Source organism: Amblyomma americanum, chromosome 3 (assembly GCF_052857255.1).
Source record: "Amblyomma americanum isolate KBUSLIRL-KWMA chromosome 3, ASM5285725v1, whole genome shotgun sequence".
Taxonomy (NCBI): domain Eukaryota; kingdom Metazoa; phylum Arthropoda; class Arachnida; order Ixodida; family Ixodidae; genus Amblyomma; species Amblyomma americanum.
In genome coordinates this window covers 170,979,076-170,997,347 of record NC_135499.1, presented here as the reverse complement: position 1 = coordinate 170,997,347, position 18,272 = coordinate 170,979,076, and the positions used below count along the sequence as shown (strand labels likewise).

Sequence of the window (18,272 nt, the reverse complement as noted above, 5' to 3'; positions counted from 1 at the left end):
TCTGAGTGCCGTGTAGCCCTTTTAAGGGCACTGGAAGAAAGGTACAGGCAAGAGGGCAAGAATGTCTGGCAGATCAGTACCTAGCCATTACATCGAGTGAGTAATAATAATAATAATTGGTTTTTTTGGGGGGGAAAGGAAATGGCGCAGTATCTGTCTCGTGTATCTTTGGACACCTGAATCGCGCCGTAAGGGAAGGAATAAAGGAGGGAGTGAAAGAAGAAAGGAAGAAATAGGTCCGTAGTGGAGGGCTCCGGAATAATTTCGACCACCTGGGGATCTTTAACGTGCACTGACATCGCACAGTACTCATCGAGAGAGTAGAGGGCGCATTTCTTGCGTTCTTGGCACAGGGCTTAACCAAAGTCCGGTCGTCGACGCGCAACTGCACATACGGAAGCAGCAGTAAAAGGCAAGACTGCAAAATGCTGTGTAGAAAGAATATTTCTTGAATCGGCCGTAGCGGGCGGAATGATCAGGGTAAATAGTGCGGCACCCAGACACAGGAACAAGGAACACAGGACGACATTTGCAGACATGTAAGATGGCCCTGATCATCATTAAATATTACATTGTCTTTATTTTTCAAATCATACCCAGAAATTCTTCACAAGCGCATTTTTAACGGGAATTTCTTATGAACACAAGATTCCACTTTAACAATAAATTTATTAATAATAATAATAATTGGTTTTGGGGGAAAGGAAATGGCGCAGTATCTGTCTCATATATCGTTGGACACCTGAACCGCGCCGTAAGGGAAGGGATAAAGGAGGGAGTGAAAGAAGAAAGAGGTGCCGTAGTGGAGGGCTCCGAATAATTTCGACCACCTGGGGTTCTTTAACGTGCACTGACATCGCACAGCACACGGGCCTCTGGAATCAATATATTCGCAAATCTCCTGTCAATAGGCTTGCATTTTTTTCTATTCAAGTTATTGCTATCGTCAAAAACGTCCCCATTACTTTTCTATGGCAGTCGTAATGACTTGTTCTGAGTGATGGACAGACTTTAAAAGAAAGGTCTTGGGTGCGCAACGGAATAATGGACCATTACGTTCAATATTTTCATAACAGTGTCTTACAGTATTCCGCAGTTTCCTCATAATTCAACTTCATGTCCATGAATCCTGTACTTTAAATAACAGCACCTTTTAGTCTGACCTATCAAGCAGTCCAGTTGGTGCAATCTGACCATGTTACTAGCAAACTGACCAGACGAATACAAGTCCTCTTGTCGAAACGTCGGCAAGCCACCCTGAGGCTTTCCCCTCCTTTGTTCACTTTGTGATAGCCGTGCCGAGAGTGAGTGGCGCCCTATGGCGCAGTCAACTTGGTGGGAAGTAAGAGATAATGTTGGAAGTGGGAGAACGACACGAAAAAATTAGCAGACGGTTTAGCAAGTCTAAGCGCGGAATATCCTGCAGTCGCATTAGTTACGGTGGGCACTTAAGGTCGTTACGTGCTGTGAATGCGGATGCACCTATTGTCCTTAAGGCCTTTGCACTAAAGGTCTCAACCATAACGGCCTTTGATATAAAAACCTTTACCATAAAGGCCTTTACATGGAAGGCATTTAACGCAAAGGCCTTCACTCTAAGGCTTTACAATAAGGTCTCTACCCTGAAGGCCATTGACCTAAAGGCAGTTGACCGAAAGGTCTTTACCCTGAAGGCAGTTACCTTAAAGGCGTTCACCCGGGTGTACCCTTTACCCAGGCTTTTTACTCGAGCTTGCCAGGTGTACACATGTGCCAGGCAGGTTGCCCACAACCCTGTGGGCAGGTGGGCCGCCGGAATCGGAAAATGCTCCTAGTAGGGCTGCCGCACTAAGATTATATCAAAAGAATAACTTGGTTTCAATGACCTTGTTCCAGGTATAAGAAAAACGGCTGCTCGCTAAATCTTTTATTGACACGTATGCAACACAAGAGAACTGGAATCAATGCATTTGTTTTCATGAACGCACTCAAAAAAATTTGGCACCTCCTTATCACCACTTATAAACAGACCACGTTCCTTTTCCCCTAGCTGTAGGACACGGACGCGCAAATTCGCTTCTCTCCATCTGTCTCTCCTATTCGACCCAAGCTTTTTTTTTCCTTTGTGGACAGCCTCGAAGCACCCCATAGAGGCTCAAGCGGCCGTCGTAGAGCGCAGCTAGCCTGGGCTTGCTAGCCAGACCAATCTTGCTTCTTAACAACAAGCTGACTCATTCACTCGTGGCTGCTCTTGGCAGAGGCATTCGAGAAACCGCTTCATTGAGCTGCACAACGCAAGCGGCTGCTGTTTCGCATGCGCTCTTTCTATTGGCGTCTGTTGTGCAATCATCACAAGAGTCTTTGCAAAAGGCTTCTGTTACGACGTTTCAGACAAGCATTACTCAAACCCCTAATTTTCTATGTGTTTTAGTTCCTCTAGTTTTTGCTTTGCAGTCAGAGGGTTGTGATATCGAAACTATACATGCTCTTCTTGTGCGCCTGTTCTTTGAACATGAGCACCTATTTTAATTGGACTCAGATAGCATTTTGATCTATTCCTAGAAAATTACGGGTGTAGGATATATTCACGACCTGTGAAGACAGATACATTGCCAGTACACGTGCAATTCGACGTACTTGGCTGGAAATTATGTGCCGACTTGAAGTACTATATTCCCGTTTCCCAAAAAATTGCCGGATTAGGGGTGGTTCCTTATTCCCCTCGGCTACACTGACGATTCGGTGCTGCGTTTAGTAAACAACCTGCAAAAACGAATATGATGCTCATTATGTAGGTTTCTTAAATAGTTGTCTGATGGCTGGTTTCCATCAAAGCAGTGTCCGCTCGCGTTGTACTTATGAAGAATGCACGTTGAAAGCGGTTTATTTGCAACGTAGAAACATAGATGCGGTGCCTAACATCACTGTGCTTTCATCTTTCTTTTTTTCTTTCTTTCTCCAGCCATCTTCGCCATATTGAAGCTGGCTGGACCGACACTTGGCTACGCGCTGGGTTCGCTATGCCTGCGATACTACGAGGACCCTCGAAGTGAGTTCATGTACGTGGACTTCGCTCATTATGCGCAACAGGTTGTCTTCTCCACGCAGCCCAAGTGTTACGAATGACGGTTACATTACGCGAGAGGAAACCGAGTGTCTCTATTAACGGATGGCGTTTATATTACGTGGAAGGGAGCCGAGTGTCTTTCTACGAATCACGGTTACATTACATGAAAGGAAGCAGAGTGTATCTGTTTCGGATCACGGTTATATTATGTGGAAAGAAGCCGCGTGTGTCTGTTAAAAATGACAGTTATGTTAAGCAGAAGTAAGCCGAGTGTCTATGTTGTTACTCGACCATATCGTAACACGCACCCGATTTCCTTGTTCGCGAAAATGGAAAAACCACAATTTGTGCAGAAGCCGATGTGAACATTAGCGTTACTCCTCCTCGCTTTTCAACGGCTCTCCTTCGCTGTCATCGTGGTGTGCGCTCCTTAAAGTAAAATAAGCCTAACATCACTACAGCAAGACCAGCATTCGGAGGCATAACGGAGATCAAAGGTGATAGCACAGCGCACCTTCCATGCATTTCACATTCGCTTGCGGTGTGGCTGACTAGCCTGGTAAGAGGCAAACCAAACTGCCAGCGTTCATCTAGTTTCTGTTGGTGGCGCGGCGCGAAACACACACAGTCGAGAGACATGGAATGGCAGGGACGGGCGCTTTTTGGGCTCTTTCGCGCCGCGCAGTCAACATGGAAGCTCACCAACTAGCCCGAACGAGACTTCTGATCCTGTAGTTTCGGATTCCGCCGCAGCACACGCTGCAGAGGTTACGTGAACTCACTGACCGAAAGTTTCGCTCTCTGGCTTTACCACTCATATATTAAAGCATCCGCCAGTGCGAGCGTTCAGGGTAAGAAGCGCACAGTTGAAATTTTTGTTAGTGCAACCGATTTTCATAAGAATTTATGTGATATTTTATGGCCCATGGAGCTGCCTGCATTCTGGCGCGAATGGGCACCGGCACGGATCGTGTACTACCTGCGGCTTGGCCTTTCTATAGCCGCCCTATCTAGGCCCTGTAATTTCGCATGGTCGTTTTTGAAAGAAAAAAAAAATCTCCAGTTTTACGCAGCGCTATGTGCTTTCTAGAAAGGGCCTCACATCTCCAAGATGTGAACTACGGTGATGCCAACCATGCCAACTACGTCAGGAGTTTTTTTTTTTTTTTTTCAAAATGAGCCGAACACACCTTGAACGCGACAGTTTGTTATCTGGAGAAACTGTAGCGCTCTGCAAGCTCTCTCAGGTTTTGCTTAAATGTGATAGCGACTTGGCCCATTTGTTTTTGAGGGTGTCTCCAAAGGAAAGACCTCGCGATACCTTAGCCTTACAACTTTATTTCACTTAGTTTCGGTTTTGGCATTCGGCTCGGTTTGCAGAAACACTCATGTGCCAACGCAAAAATCTTAACAGCCATTTTATATGACAATGACGCTGTGGCTGTTTTTAGCATGATTTCGTACTTGTGTCCGATTGTAACGCTCATGCCATTCCGAGGTTCGCTTTTAGTGCAAACAGCACGCTTTAGAATCGGGTAAATACGGAATCTGTTGGTAAAATAAGTGGTCTCAATCAGAATCTCAATAAGCAATCTCAATCAGCAATCAGCAAGCAAACAATCAGCATGCTTACACATAGTTTTAAAAAACATTACCTGTCAAGTTGATGTCGACTGAAGTCTGTAGCATTCAGATGGCATGGCATGTGCTGACATTACTGTGAGGTGACAGATCATGCGGCTTGATCAGGATAGTTTGAATGGAAGTAAAAAATTACGCTTTGCGCGTTCCTAACAATGCTGTTCTTGTTGAGTGCCTCAGAGACAGTACGCGAATTGCTGCTTCAGAAGATGCTCGCTAAGATCTACTGAGCCTGACATGTTTTACTTCGAATTGTCGCTTGCAATTAAATGTGTGCATTCAAAAGATTGTTAAAATTCAGCGCGATAACTCGATGAGCGTTTTACAGAAGTCACGGCTATTTCATTTATATAGCTTTCTCGAAGTTCCTAGAAACTGAGCTAAACTTTTCGTTGGCGTCGCAGGCTCTCTTCCTGTTTCGGAAGTATTTAAAGAGACTTTCAGGGCGGTTCCACCCAATTTTTTGTCGTTAGTAAAAACCAACTGCTTGACTCTTCATGCCTACATTCTTGTTTGGACGGCACCTAAAGACGCATTTTTTACTAAGAACATTGGGTTTTAAATTTGCAGTTTCTGTTCCCGCCAGTCTATCCAAACTCGCGGCGGCATTGCCGAAAACGACTCCGTGATCACCGTTTGAATGGGATTGGGGATGTAGCCTAGCCTCAGAGATCCGCATTTAATCTTTATGTAATCGCGGTTTGCTTGTGGAAACGGCCGCTGCAGGCGATGCCAACATTCAATTTTTAATCTTTTTCTATCTTTTACAAGCGCGGTCTTTTAAAGTTGTCTCCTTGTCATTCGAAAGCGCTAATCTATCGCCACAGGCCAAATTAAATTTCTCCTAAGTCCCCCTTTAAGAGAGTTCAATCATTTATAAAAAGGAAGTGCGTTAGAGGACCGCTTAATATCTCTTTAGTCCCATATAAGCTGTTTAGAGTGCACGTCGGGAATTGCGCCACTGTGGCGCGGCGGCATGCAATGCTCGGGCAATCTCGACGTTGTGTTCTCCTTCGGCTCTCGTTTCGTGACACAGAGGACGCTGAACCACCGTGACCATGAGTAATAGCGGTTGCGCGACGCATAGGATGCCGTCAGGCGCGCGCGTTGCCGCCTCGCGTGGCCGGAATTGCTGGCGGCACCATATCATCTCCACGTGCTCCTGTTTCGCTTTCACCACTTCCTGAAACACGGGCTGGTCATCTGTCAGAATAAGTAGCGGCATTCAGAGCGGCTTTCGCTCCGATGTGTTTACAAGCTGCGCTGATGAGGAAGTTTCGGTTGCCAAGTATAGGAGACGAGAAAGGGGGAGATTGGTAGGAACAGTTTTGGTTCAGGGTTATATGTTTTTGTTTCAGCGAACGGTGATGATTGTGATGCTGCAAAGAAAAAGCTAGTGATCCTTTAAAAATGTGTGTTACCAAAATGAGGTATAGGCAAAGAAACTGAATGTGAACAGCGTACACTGCTAAACAGAACCGGGTAAATGATATCTAACAGGAAAGGCAAACGAAGAGATGGATTTGGACGGGGTATATAACGAGGGAAATAGATGATGATGGTTTTTCGCAATGCTCTCTGCCTGCTGCTCGGTTTGAGACGTGTAATGTTTGTCTGCGCTGTGTTAATTAACCTTGCTCTGAGCAAGGGCCATCGATTTCAGGAGAGCAAAGTAAACCGTTCCTTCGCAGGGGACGGTCGCTGTAAACCGTTAAAATTCCGGTGGGACGTCAAACATGCATGTATGGCGAACAGGATTATGCTCGTATTCCGACGTAGCCTAATTAACGGCTCAACCTTTAAAAACAGCGTTCTTGCGAGCCTGAGGTGTGGCGCACGATTCGCGAATAGAGTACCGACGCTCCTCAAAGCGCTCGCTTCCGCCTCTGCATTCGCGCAACGCGAAGTCCGATGTACAGCGGAAGTGTGCGTGACCACAATAGGCAGGCTATGTAGGCATACTTTATCAAAGAAACATTCAAGACAAATTGAAGTTGACCTGTGTCGACAAGTTACCTGGCTTTAATGACTAAGAGGCTTCTTCTACTTAAATGGGAACATTATAAAATAGAAAAGGCCAAGAAATTAAATGCAGGTATGCCGTCGACTCCATCGGCCGTTTTCTCGAAAAAGCTGATATGATGTCGATGTTTTATTAATTTTTTAATGCGGATCTTTGAGGCCAGGCCACATACCCATTGTGGGCTTCGTTTGCGTTCGTTTTGATACGATACCGCGTGTTTGAATCGAATGTAAAGAAAAAAATTGTTCAATTTCTAAATACAATGTTGTCATTAATAAATGCGTATTTCCCTGCTGAACAAACATGAACATAACCACAAGGAGCCCAAATAAATCTTTTTTTACTGAAACATTGGGTGAAGCTGTCGTCAGTGCCTGTTGAAAGCATCATGGAAAACGCCATGCTTGAGCGTTTTAATGCCGCCGTTAGCAAGCACGAGTTTGAAGCTTGTGTTCTTGACACGCCTTTTGAAGTGACCTGTAAGCGCCTGTAATCTGTAATAATAATACTACTACTAATAATAATAATAATAATAATAATAATAATAATAATAATAATAATAATAATAATAATAATAATAATAATAATAATAATAATAATAATAATAATAATAATAATAATTGATTTTGGGGGAAAGGAAATGGCGCAGTATCTGTCTGATATATCGTTGGACACCTGAACTGCGCCGTAAGGAAAGGGATAAAGGAGGGAGTGAAAGAAGAAAGGAAGAATGAGGTCCCGTAGTGGAGGGCTTCGGAATAATTTCGACCACCTGGGGATCTTTAACGTGCACTGACATCGCACAGCACACGGGCGCCTTAGCGTTTTTCCTCCATAAAAACGTGGCCGCCGCGGTCGGGTTCGAACCCGGGAACTCCGGATCAGTAGTCGAGCGCCCTAACCACTGAGCCACCGCGGCGGGGCAAGTAATCTGTAGGCGCAGCTATTTTTAGGGTATTGCTCAAGTACACACGCAAAAGAGCAATACTGTTCTTTCTCGCCGAACTCAGCTGCGCTTATCTAGCGAATTTGTGCAATTTACATTTGTTGTTTCTATGTTCATTGTAATATTGTTTATAAGTGAAAAAGTGAAAAAAAGTTTCGTCGTAATGCTGCTAGACGGCTTAACTCATGGTCACAAAAAGTAGAAGGTCTCATTGCTACGTGATTCCTCTAAAACAATCTCCTGCAGGCAATGCCCATTGTCATCTTTTTTTTTGCATTTGTGGGCGTTTGTTGTCATCGACGATTTGTCCACAGCTGCACTTTTCTCCCGCACCGCGCACGCTGACAGTGGCCCCTGTGCTGGAGCGGACAGACCCCCGCTGGGTGGGCGCCTGGTGGCTGGGCTACGTGGTACTGGGAGCGTGTCTGGCGGTCACGGCCCTGCCCATACTCTTCTTTCCGCGCCACCTGTCGCCGCAACCTGCTGCTCAGCGCTCTGGCACGGACAGCTCCACTAAGGTGCCCACCAAGAAGGGCGATGGTCAGTAGCAGAACCATGCAAGGTTTACACAAGCAGTCTAGCTGTCCTGCAAAAGAGACTACTTGTGGCGAAAGCTGGGTTATTGCTGCCTGACACCAAGGATGTATGTTGGTGTCAGACTGGTCTGTGACACCAACTGGGAGTCTCGAAAATTAAGCCACCGTTGAATGAGCAACTCAAACAGGTTAAAAAAAACCGCAGTTTCGCACATAAACTGAGGAAGAGAGGAAATGTTATATCTTGAAATGTTGCATGAAGAGATTACGTGCGGAAGAGAAGACCCCACCAGAGGTACGCTTCCACGACCTCTGCATGATTCGTGCGGTGCCGTAAAGTTCATGTTAATATGGTAACCACTGTCGTTCGCTTTCCTTGGGATTTCTTTGTGCAACCTAGCATCGGAAGCGACCACCAGCGCTGCTGGTCCCCGATAATAGAGCGGCAGTCCTGGGACATGAAAAATTTGTTGAGCGCGCGACTGCATATACAGCGGGGCCATAGTTAGTTCTCGTTGATCATCACCGCTAGCGTGTTGCCACAAGTTTGGCATTGCTGTTCAAGTCCAGCTTTCTTGGATATCGCTTTTAATTGCGAGGCAACTGTGCAATATTGTAAGATACTGTTGTGAGCATATTGACGGCAATAGTATAATCTTGGGCGCGTAACCAACTCTTGCTTGCAAAGTTTATCATGTATTCGCACCGAGTAAGACTGTCATAGAAAACCAACGGCGAGTGTTTTTGACAATAAATAGCGGAAAACTACAGGCGTCCCTAGTAAGGATCTGCAGACATATTGATTGTTATGGTGCAGTCTTACGATATGCGAAAAATTTGCGTTCAAAAACAAGTTCCTGTTGAAAAAAAAATGCGTTTGTACTAAATTTGTGGTCATGTGGGTTTGCTTGTGTATCCTAACCATAAACGCCAATCCATCCTCTCTCATTTTTTTTCGCAGTAAATTTTAAAATACCTTGCATGCTTTGCTGAGGTTCATATTTTGTGAGAAGGTCCCGAGGAATCAGTTATCTTTTTCTCCTTTCCAGAGGCTGGAACAAAGGTTGGCTTCTGGTGCTCCGTGCGCTCTCTGTTCCGGAACCCGGCGTACGTGTTCCGACTCGTGTACTGGCTGCTGGCGAGCAATGCTAACCTTGGGCACGCCATGATGAGCTCCAAGTACGTCGAGGTCCAGTTCAGGACGTCCGCATCTCAGGCCAGCTTCCTTATCGGTGCGTTAGTGGGTGCCACGCGGTTTACTTGCCCGTGAACCTGTGAAGCACTGGCACCTTTCAACACTGCGTACAACTGATAGTTTTCGAAACTGCTTTATTTATTCATTTGGCATCGCGTAGATTGCTTCATGCATGCCTATACGAGGCTGCACTGTACTGAAAACAAGATTTAGTGAGAGCTTATCTGCTAGTTTTCTTATATATTAATCGGAGCTATGTGGCTGTACAAGCGCACCGTGACCGCGTCACCGCTGTTTCGATTTGACATAGCGTACTACATTATCCATGATATCTGCGATTACCTTTTAAGAGAGCATAAGGTTTCGTTGAAAAATCTGGAGGCAGATGGTCCGCACCACATTGCCATAGGCGACTCCGTGTAATGGTGAGAAAAGTTTTTCATCGGATGTAATTAGTAGTTAGGTACAGAAACTGATGCTAGGGGCACGTGTCGCTAAAAGGAGCTCATGCTGTGATGCCTTTCTCTGGTGAATCCCATCCATAAGGTAATTGGTATAAACTTAACGCAGTGTGTGTAATCAATCTCTTTTTCTCGCAGGTCCTGTGCTTATGATCACCAACGTGCTTGGCCTGGGTGTGGGCGGCCTGGCGCTGCACGCTTTCAGGCCCCGGCCCCGGCTGGTCACCTTGTACACGACGCTGTGTGACGTGCTCAGGCTGGCTTGCCTCGTGGCGTGCGCCTTTATCGGTTGCGAAGCCGTACGACTCGCGGGCACCGTCACCACCGTCGCTGGCCACGGGTAAATGCAAACAGTAAACTGAGCTCCGTCGCGCTAAACGCCGCGCCGACGTTTTTCATGCCATGCGTTGTCGAAATGCGTCGGCATGACTCATACTGGCTGCTATGCCAGCGTCGGCTAAATCTATGGCGTGAACCTTTCAGTGCACTGTGACGATGTGGTCCGGACCTGCATCGCTTATAGTGATTCAGTTTATTTTCATGCTCTGTTTGGCGGGAGTAAGTGTGCACATGTACAGTGTAATGCGAAAGTAACCGGTGGTCTTTCGGGGAGCGAGAGTGGATTCCGAGAGAGTGAAGGCAAATGTAGCATGGGGCGTCAGTGAGTTAGATGGCCAGACCAACTTTAGTAGTTTGTGGCGGTGAGGTGGCCGTAGTTGATGCAGCACACATTTAACCGGAGGTCAATGTGAGATACATTCATCCCTCAATGGAAGCAGTTGGGTTGATGTTACTGATGTTGAAGGCAAAGATGAACCGCCGGAACTAAATATGGCTTTACAGATAATTTGTTTAGGTCGAGTCAGAATCAGGTAGGAATCAACATGAAGTATTGGATGAAGAGATCATGAACGAGAAGCAAGAGGACGTTCAGTTCCATTTACTTGAGGCTGTCTGTCCTTCATGCCGCGTAATGTTTTCGCGGCCCGCTGTGAGCCAGAAATTCATTCCTTCCGTATCATTACGTGGCTACCTTCTTCAGTGCGCAACATGAATCAGTGATGTTGACCGCGGATATTGATGAAACATAACCGGATTACATATGGTAATCAGTAAGCTGTTATACATTCATCGAGCGCCTCTGTACTCGGCGGCGCGGTGCGAATACGGAGTTCTGATTTCACAAAGTAAACCGCTTAAATGCGTAATCTCCCGTTGTTCTGAACTCCGCAGCACGCGATCGACGCAGCGTTAGGGGGTGGCACTAGATCGACTTGTCTCGGAGAGGTAGCCTAATAAATGCCTGGCGGCAGTCTGGAGGATCGCTCTGAATCCGCGAAGAAGCGGTGAAATTCAAATAGACCACTGTAACACGAGATGTGGTTCAGACTGCAAAAGGTGGGGCGATGCGCGATAGAGCGTGTTCCACCTGAATGCCGATTCGGATTTTTTTTTTAGTCGCGGAGAAAGAAAACGTGCTCCCGATCACCGATTCCACATAATTAACCATAGGAAGTAAGTAGCCTTATAAATTGCATCAATTTCGCGTATGAGAAGCGTCTTGCGGGCATCCACACTCTAAAGGCTAGGAGTGCATATATGTAGCCGGCGGCTGCATGGATCGAACAGTATCGGGTTCAGTCAGCCTGACGAGTTCGATTCGCTCATGTAAAAGTCGTTGAATCCGATCGGTGAGTAGAGTGGTCGAATCTAGTCAGCCCGCCCAACAGGAGGTATACGCTGACCCTCTTGTCTAGACGGGTCAAGTGCATGTAAAGCATGCCGAGTCAAGGAGCCAGGTCAGTTTTAAGGGGCAGGTAGATATATAGAAACCCGTTTTGTATCGGCACCACCGCACTTCCTAGAGAGAGGCAACGTGATGCTGCCTTCGTGCTTTCGCCCTGCTCTGCTGAGGGCTAGGCGTCGCTGCTGGCCTTCAGTCGCTCAGATTGTATTGATGTAAACGCGCGGTCGTCGGGTTGAGGGGACCTTTCTCAGCATGGCGTTCGACGCAAACGGTTCCTACCTGCTTTATGTAAAAGAGGATGTAGGATAATCTGCGCGACTTAATGCAACACTCACTCACTGGAAGGCTCGCCGTCTGGATCACACGCTCTCTCACTACCTCCCTCACTTTGTTCTTATTCCGCTTTCAGGTCGTCAATACAGCTGCCTTGCAGTGATAGCTGCAACTGCACCACCAAGCACTTCCAGCCGCTTTGCGACCCAGTCAACCGTACTGTTTTCTTCTCTCCGTGCCATGCGGGCTGCACCAAGTTTTCCGCTACAGTAAGCACTTCCTTTGTGCACACGAACTGAGTGCTGCTGTTCTGACCGCACAATGTCTTTCGCGCAGACTGCTATCTTTTAAGAACTGCATACTGAGTTGTTCAGATTTTGGCTTCGCCAGTCATATCTGATTAGATCACTACCTGCCGACTAAAATAACTGCATACTGAGTTGTTCAGATTTTGGCTTCGCCAGTCATATCTGATTAGATCACTACCTGCCGACTAAAACAAAGTGTGACTACAACGTCAGAGACATTATCTCTTCAGATTATTCCGAGACCTGGCCAAGAGAAAATGCTTCATAGTACAGTGAATCCCAACCGTGCGGAAATGCGAGTGGCGCTGCCAGACATTTATTGTATGTGTGCTTTAACATTCATGGTTTCTATGCAAGCTCATTATCTGTGTACCGAATCCGTCCGCTCGCGTCTGCATCTTTCTGCAGAGACCAGTCGCGGTGTGGTATGTGAGGTTTAGCGTCCCAAAGCTACACATTTGGGTGGACGGGGTGCCACGGGAGATGCCACAGTGAAGGGCTCAGGATTGGTTCCTTAACGTGCACTCACATGGCACAGCGCAAGGACCTTTCTACGTCTCACCTCCATCGCAACGCAGCCTCCGGGGCACGGATGCGATCCTACGTCCTTTACAAGGCATTCCAAAGTGCAGGTCTTTGGCGCGTTCTGTAGACCCCCTGCATAAGCCTTCCATCAATACAGCTACAAGATTGCGACGTTTGCATGGAAAACGACCTCAATAAAAAAAATTAGCACATTTTAGGTATAATGTCAGATAAAAATTCGCGCTGTGTCTTCCTGTCTCCCGAGTCCTTGCAACGTATTGCTGTGACGCTGGCGGAATTGTCTGCGGCACGGGCAATGAATCAGCCAGTAAAGGCAGCATGCGCGTGCCCATTATCTTCATCTTTATAAAATTTTTAATAAGGCTGCAAAGACCTTGAAAAAAAAACTACATTTGTTACCATCCACCTCTCTGAAGGTTATTATAAAGGTTACGTTGCTAAAGGTTACTTATAACTGATAGGATCTTGGCGCACAGAACTTTGAAAGTTTTGGTTGAAAGTTTGGGTTGGGCGCCCGTCTCGGCTGCGGGAGGTGTTTGGTTCGAAACCCACCGCCGGACACCCACCGGTAAAAATGGGTACAAGCGGCCCCCGGCCTGGCGCCCGGCTTTCTTCAGGGGTGTTCGCTTGGGAGAAGCTCCGTAAACCCCGCTGCGCCCCTCGCGGGCCAAGCCCCAGTCTCGGACAACCTCGCAGCCTGCTAAAGGTGGTGTCACGGCTAACGTGGCTCGAACCTTGATCACCTGCAGCAGCAGAGATAATAAGGGCTACCGAGCTTAGTGTGTTATGGCCGCATACGCCTTTCCACAACTGTGACCCCTTTAAAACCGTTACATGCGACATGTGTTACACGGAAAGCAGTCACCTAAATGCTTGCAACATTGTTTCTGAAAAATACCGTACTCTTTGTTTACCCCGCAGGATTCTGGGGAAGTGTCCTTCGACGAGTGCTCGTGCTTGCCCAACCTGCCCAGCCAACTACAGCGGGGCCAGCAAAAGGAGCAGCTTGTGCAAGCCGACCAAGGGGCTCCGTACTTAGGGCTTTGCAGCGGGGACACGTGCAGCAACGTGGTGGCATTCATCGCGCTGTCGTCGCTGGTCGGCTTCATCGCGCGAACCACAACTGTGGGACACACTATCGTCGGGCTCAGGTGAAAACTTTAAAGCCACCTGAGGGCTTTAGTGCTTCGTTATGCCCCAAAAATACTCAAAATCTGAGGATAATAATGATTGGTTTTTGTGGAAAGGAAATGGCGCAGTATCTGTCTCATGTATCGTTGGACACCTGAACCGCGCCGTAAGGGAAGGGATAAAGGCGGGAGTGAAAGAAGAGAGAGGTGCCGTAGTGGAGGGCTCCGGAATAATTTCGACCACCTGGGGATCTTTAACGTGCACTGGCATCGCACAGCACACAAGCGCCTTAGCGTTTTGCCTCCATAAAAACGCAGCCGCCGCGGTCGGGTTCGAACCCGGGAACTCCGTATCAGTAGCCATGCGCCCTAACCACTGAGCCACCGCGGCCTGTAAAATCTGAGGAGAAAGTAATAAAACTTGACATCGGAACAGTGTTTTGGCACTAATATACACCTTTAGCATACCGTGCACCGTGTTATTGTTACTGTTACCAGAGTACCGGGAGCCCGCCTGCGCCCGCTCGCCTGCACCACCGGTACCAATCAGCGCGTGTTCGGCGTGGGTGAGCGGGATCTCGGTGCTCCGGTAACAGTAGCACGGTGCACGGTATGCTAATTCATTTTATCAAAAGCATCGAAGTAATCAAGAGTAAACCCAACTGATATCACAACTTTCTCGCATTAGGTTTCATGATTGCCCTGTCGATTAAAATCTGAGGAGAAAGTAATTGACAGGGCAATCATGAAACCTAATGCGAGAAAGTTGTGATATCAGTTGGGTTTACTCTCGATTAATTCGATACTTTTGATGAAATGAATTAGCATACCGTGCACCGTGTTACTGTTACCGGAGCACCGGGATCCCACTCACCCACGCTGAACACGCGCTGATTGATGCCGGTGGTGCAGGCGCGCGGGCGCATGGCGGGCTCCCGGTAGTCCGGTAACAGTAGCAGTAACATGGTGCACGGTATGCTAAAGGTGTATATTAGTACCAAAGCACTGTTCCGATGAGTAAACCTCGAGCAAGATCTCGCGATCTTGCGATGTTTATGAGCTAGTGCCATCAAGGTGTTGCGACGGTTGTTGGTTTGTGCCATCACTGCCGACGATGTCGCCCTCCCTAAACATCGTTTACACTCCTAGCTCCCTCGCTTGGCCGATACTGCCGCCCACACCGCGTTGCCGGCGCGCTCCGCCGTTTCCGCTCCCGACGCGGGAGCCATCGGCGTCGGAATCACGCGAGCAACCGCCCTGTAGCGATGGACGCGCGCGGCTCCTGCCGTGGCTTTTCATGCGGTTGGCTTTGTGGCGGTGTTGCCTCAATTGCTTTCGCTCGCCCTACTGGGTTTAACTACGTTTAAACACCACCAATTATGAAATGAAAAACAGCATGACAAGCCAACATTAGAAACCCAACGGTAAGGTAACGAGACAAGCTAACGTTCATGCAATTCTTCTTTTGGACATTTGTATAATTTAGGCAATTTTTTTTTTACATCACAATCCAATTCTTCAGACACGCGAAATAATTTTACTAGGGTGAAAGCCGGTAGAGATGGGATGAGGATCTGGTTTCAGGGTGGCGCAGAATATGGTTTGGCAGCCCCTTAGCTTGGTAGGGTGGATGGGAAGGTAGCTGGTGGGTTGTGTTTCATGTGGCGGGCGGTGCTTCTGGTGGGAAGCTTGCATTGCCACTACGTCCTTGAATTGGATTTCGCCGTCGCTTTTAACGCGACATAGTTAAGGCTGCCGTTCTGCAGGAAATTCGGCCTCGTCGTCGTCAGCTTTGTGAGCGAAAAATCCACGGAGAAGCAGCCTAGGTCACGTGACCCTGCGGCGTCATCACAACCTGCCCACTGGATTGTGAGCGAAGTGACCACCGTGCAGGTGGCAGTTAAATTAATGATTGATCGCGAGAGGTTGCTGGGGAACAGGAACCTCGGTCGCATAAGACCCACTGTTGTCAGAAATTGCCATCGCAAGGCAGTGGCGCTTCGCTTAACCGGTGTGCCACTCAGCCACGAGTAGCATAACTCCAAACGGTCTTTGAATGTCAAGTCGAGAATAAAATATATCATATCTATGGGATTTAACCCGTTAACGCTATCGCGTTATACCCTTAAGGCGGAGCTTAACTGTCTCCTCCAGTTTTTTTCGTTTCTCTGCTGCGTGAACCCATAGTGTGAAGGCATTGTAGAGGAGGCGTATTGAAGGCGTATCGTTCGAGAATTGCTTCTTGATTTTTCTTTTGTTTTGTAGTTCATATAGATATGCAGGTATTTGTATTTTTTTCCTTCAGTCAGAAAGCATTCTCTGCGTCGCGAGAACTTTTGTGCATTCTATGCACAATGGAAAGCATCACGTATTAGCTTGCAGTTGGCTTTCATTCGAACGCGACCAAGTGGAACTGTGTTTTCTTTCTTTTTAGTTGCTAATGATGTTTCATAATTAGGGAAGAAAGGAATGGCTCGTTTCGGAGGCATACAGAGTTGCTGATGATTCAAATACGGCTTTGTAGGAAAATGTTGTCGATGACTGGTTTTGGACTCAGCCATACGCAGGTACTCGCATGACTGGAGCACTGTGTAACACTTCAAGTCGGCAGTAATCGGGCTGCTGCTGAACGACTGATGCGCCACTATGGGAAACTGTTGCTCTCCATGAGTCGAACTGCGGGGTCAATTTAACAAGGGCTCACGCTTATCTGAACATTGAGCACCCCTTCCTATGCGCTAGTTTTGGGCTCGATATCTGCACATTTGTCCTCTTTTATGAGGTAAAAGAGAGGAGATGTAGAAAGTGTGGGGGTGTTAACTAGAACAAGGTTTTGTGCGACTAATCTGTACTCAGATAAAGGATGGAAGTGCTATCGAGGTGCAAGGGCAAAGAAAAGAATGGCTAATGTAAAGATGGGAGCAAGAACCTTGTATCACTGTTCAACATGCCTCACAAGCACAGCGCCTTCACAAAAGGGTCTGAGGATTTCGATCTCTGGTCACCGATGGAGTATCAAAGAAAGAGAGTGCAGAACTTCCTTTAGTCAAATCTATCATATGGACCATCGATTGAAAACTGGTCTTTCGTACCTGCTGCTTCAGGGAGCTGGATCCTGTTGACAAGAACTGCAGCACTGAATGATGTCTGTTTTCTCCGTAGGTGCGTGTCCCACGAGGAGAAGGCCATGGCACTTGGCGTCCAGGAAGGATTGAGCAGCATATTCAGTGAGTCAACACCGGTGAAATTACATTGCTCTGCTTCATACCTCCGATCGCTATACGTTTGCAATGCCCCGAAAAACGGCTGAGGAGTTATCTTAGGCAGTCTGAAGCGTCCACCACATGCTCTGGTGTTTAGAATGGAGTAATTGGCTGCATGGAACCAAGTTTACGACTTATATAAAACACAGGGCCCTAACATTGCTGTTGTTCCTGGTAAAGAAAATGAAACTTTAGTTAAGTTATTAATAAAGCTTGTGGGAGCGAAAGGAAGCTTTTATCATTTAAATCAAGGACTTGTACGCAATCTCTGCTGCAAAATTAATGTGGCATGTGAGACGACCACAGGTCACCCTTACACTTAGAGAAACGTTGTTCAGCAGTTATGCAAGCAAGGGAAAGAGCGTCTTGCCGGTGGCGCCGTTAGGGTCTGATACTTTATAGCTCTTAGAAGGAGCGAGGACGAGAAATGCGCTATCTCGCCCAGCGTGTCGTCTAATTACGGCTTTCCACAGTGGCGACCCGGAGGTGAGAAAAAGTAGCAGCTCGCTTAGATTTCTGTTGCGCTTCCTCATGTGAACTCGTGGTTGTTCCATGTCCGTGCCGTGGTTTCTGCCTGAACTTGTTGCATCCCTAAGCAGCTATTTCGTCAGTTATTCTTCCACGACAACGACCACGAGAACCGAAAGGGATAGACGCTATGGCTCGTTCAAGTATCGCCGTCAGCACACTTAACACGAACGCTCGACAGCGTGGCTTGAACTGACGCCAGCGCTGCTAAGCGTTGGACGCTGCAGTTCAGATAACGTGCGGGTATCTTTGCGGCGGATGACGATAGCTGGAGTGCAGTTCGATTTGACTTGTCTTTCGCTTGTGTCTGACCGGCGGGGAGAGTGCGCTCAGTTGGCAGGCCTGTTTCGCCACGGTTTGGCTCGTGGCTGAGGTCCACGTTGGGTCCACGTGGGGTTCAGATTCCACGTTGCGGTTTGCCTATCTCTGCGAAGCGACACTGCGTGCGACAGTTGGCGCGCCTTTCGAGTTCGGACTCAAGGATGCCGCTTGGAAGAAATAAAGGTTCGCAGAATATCCCAGAGTGCAATAGCAGCTATTATAGAGAAACCGGTGTTTTCAATTGGCTTGTACCGTTGGACTCGTTGCATTTCTTGGTTATGTATACTCGGGTGCTGGCCAGGGAGACA

The 18,272-nt window shown here is 47.5% G+C and overlaps 1 protein-coding gene across 1 annotated transcript in view; it reads left to right on the top strand.

The window, feature by feature from the left end:
* LOC144125411 (solute carrier organic anion transporter family member 2A1-like) overlaps positions 1-18,272 on the top strand; it is a 47,588-nt gene that overhangs the window by 23,765 nt on the left and 5,551 nt on the right. The window contains exons 2-8 of the mRNA XM_077658779.1: positions 2,942-3,028; positions 8,005-8,196; positions 9,242-9,424; positions 9,987-10,188; positions 12,005-12,137; positions 13,644-13,873; positions 17,015-17,079. Of these exons, the coding sequence (XP_077514905.1) occupies positions 2,942-3,028; positions 8,005-8,196; positions 9,242-9,424; positions 9,987-10,188; positions 12,005-12,137; positions 13,644-13,873; positions 17,015-17,079 (1,092 nt within the window). The remainder of the gene's footprint in view (positions 1-2,941; positions 3,029-8,004; positions 8,197-9,241; positions 9,425-9,986; positions 10,189-12,004; positions 12,138-13,643; positions 13,874-17,014; positions 17,080-18,272) is intronic.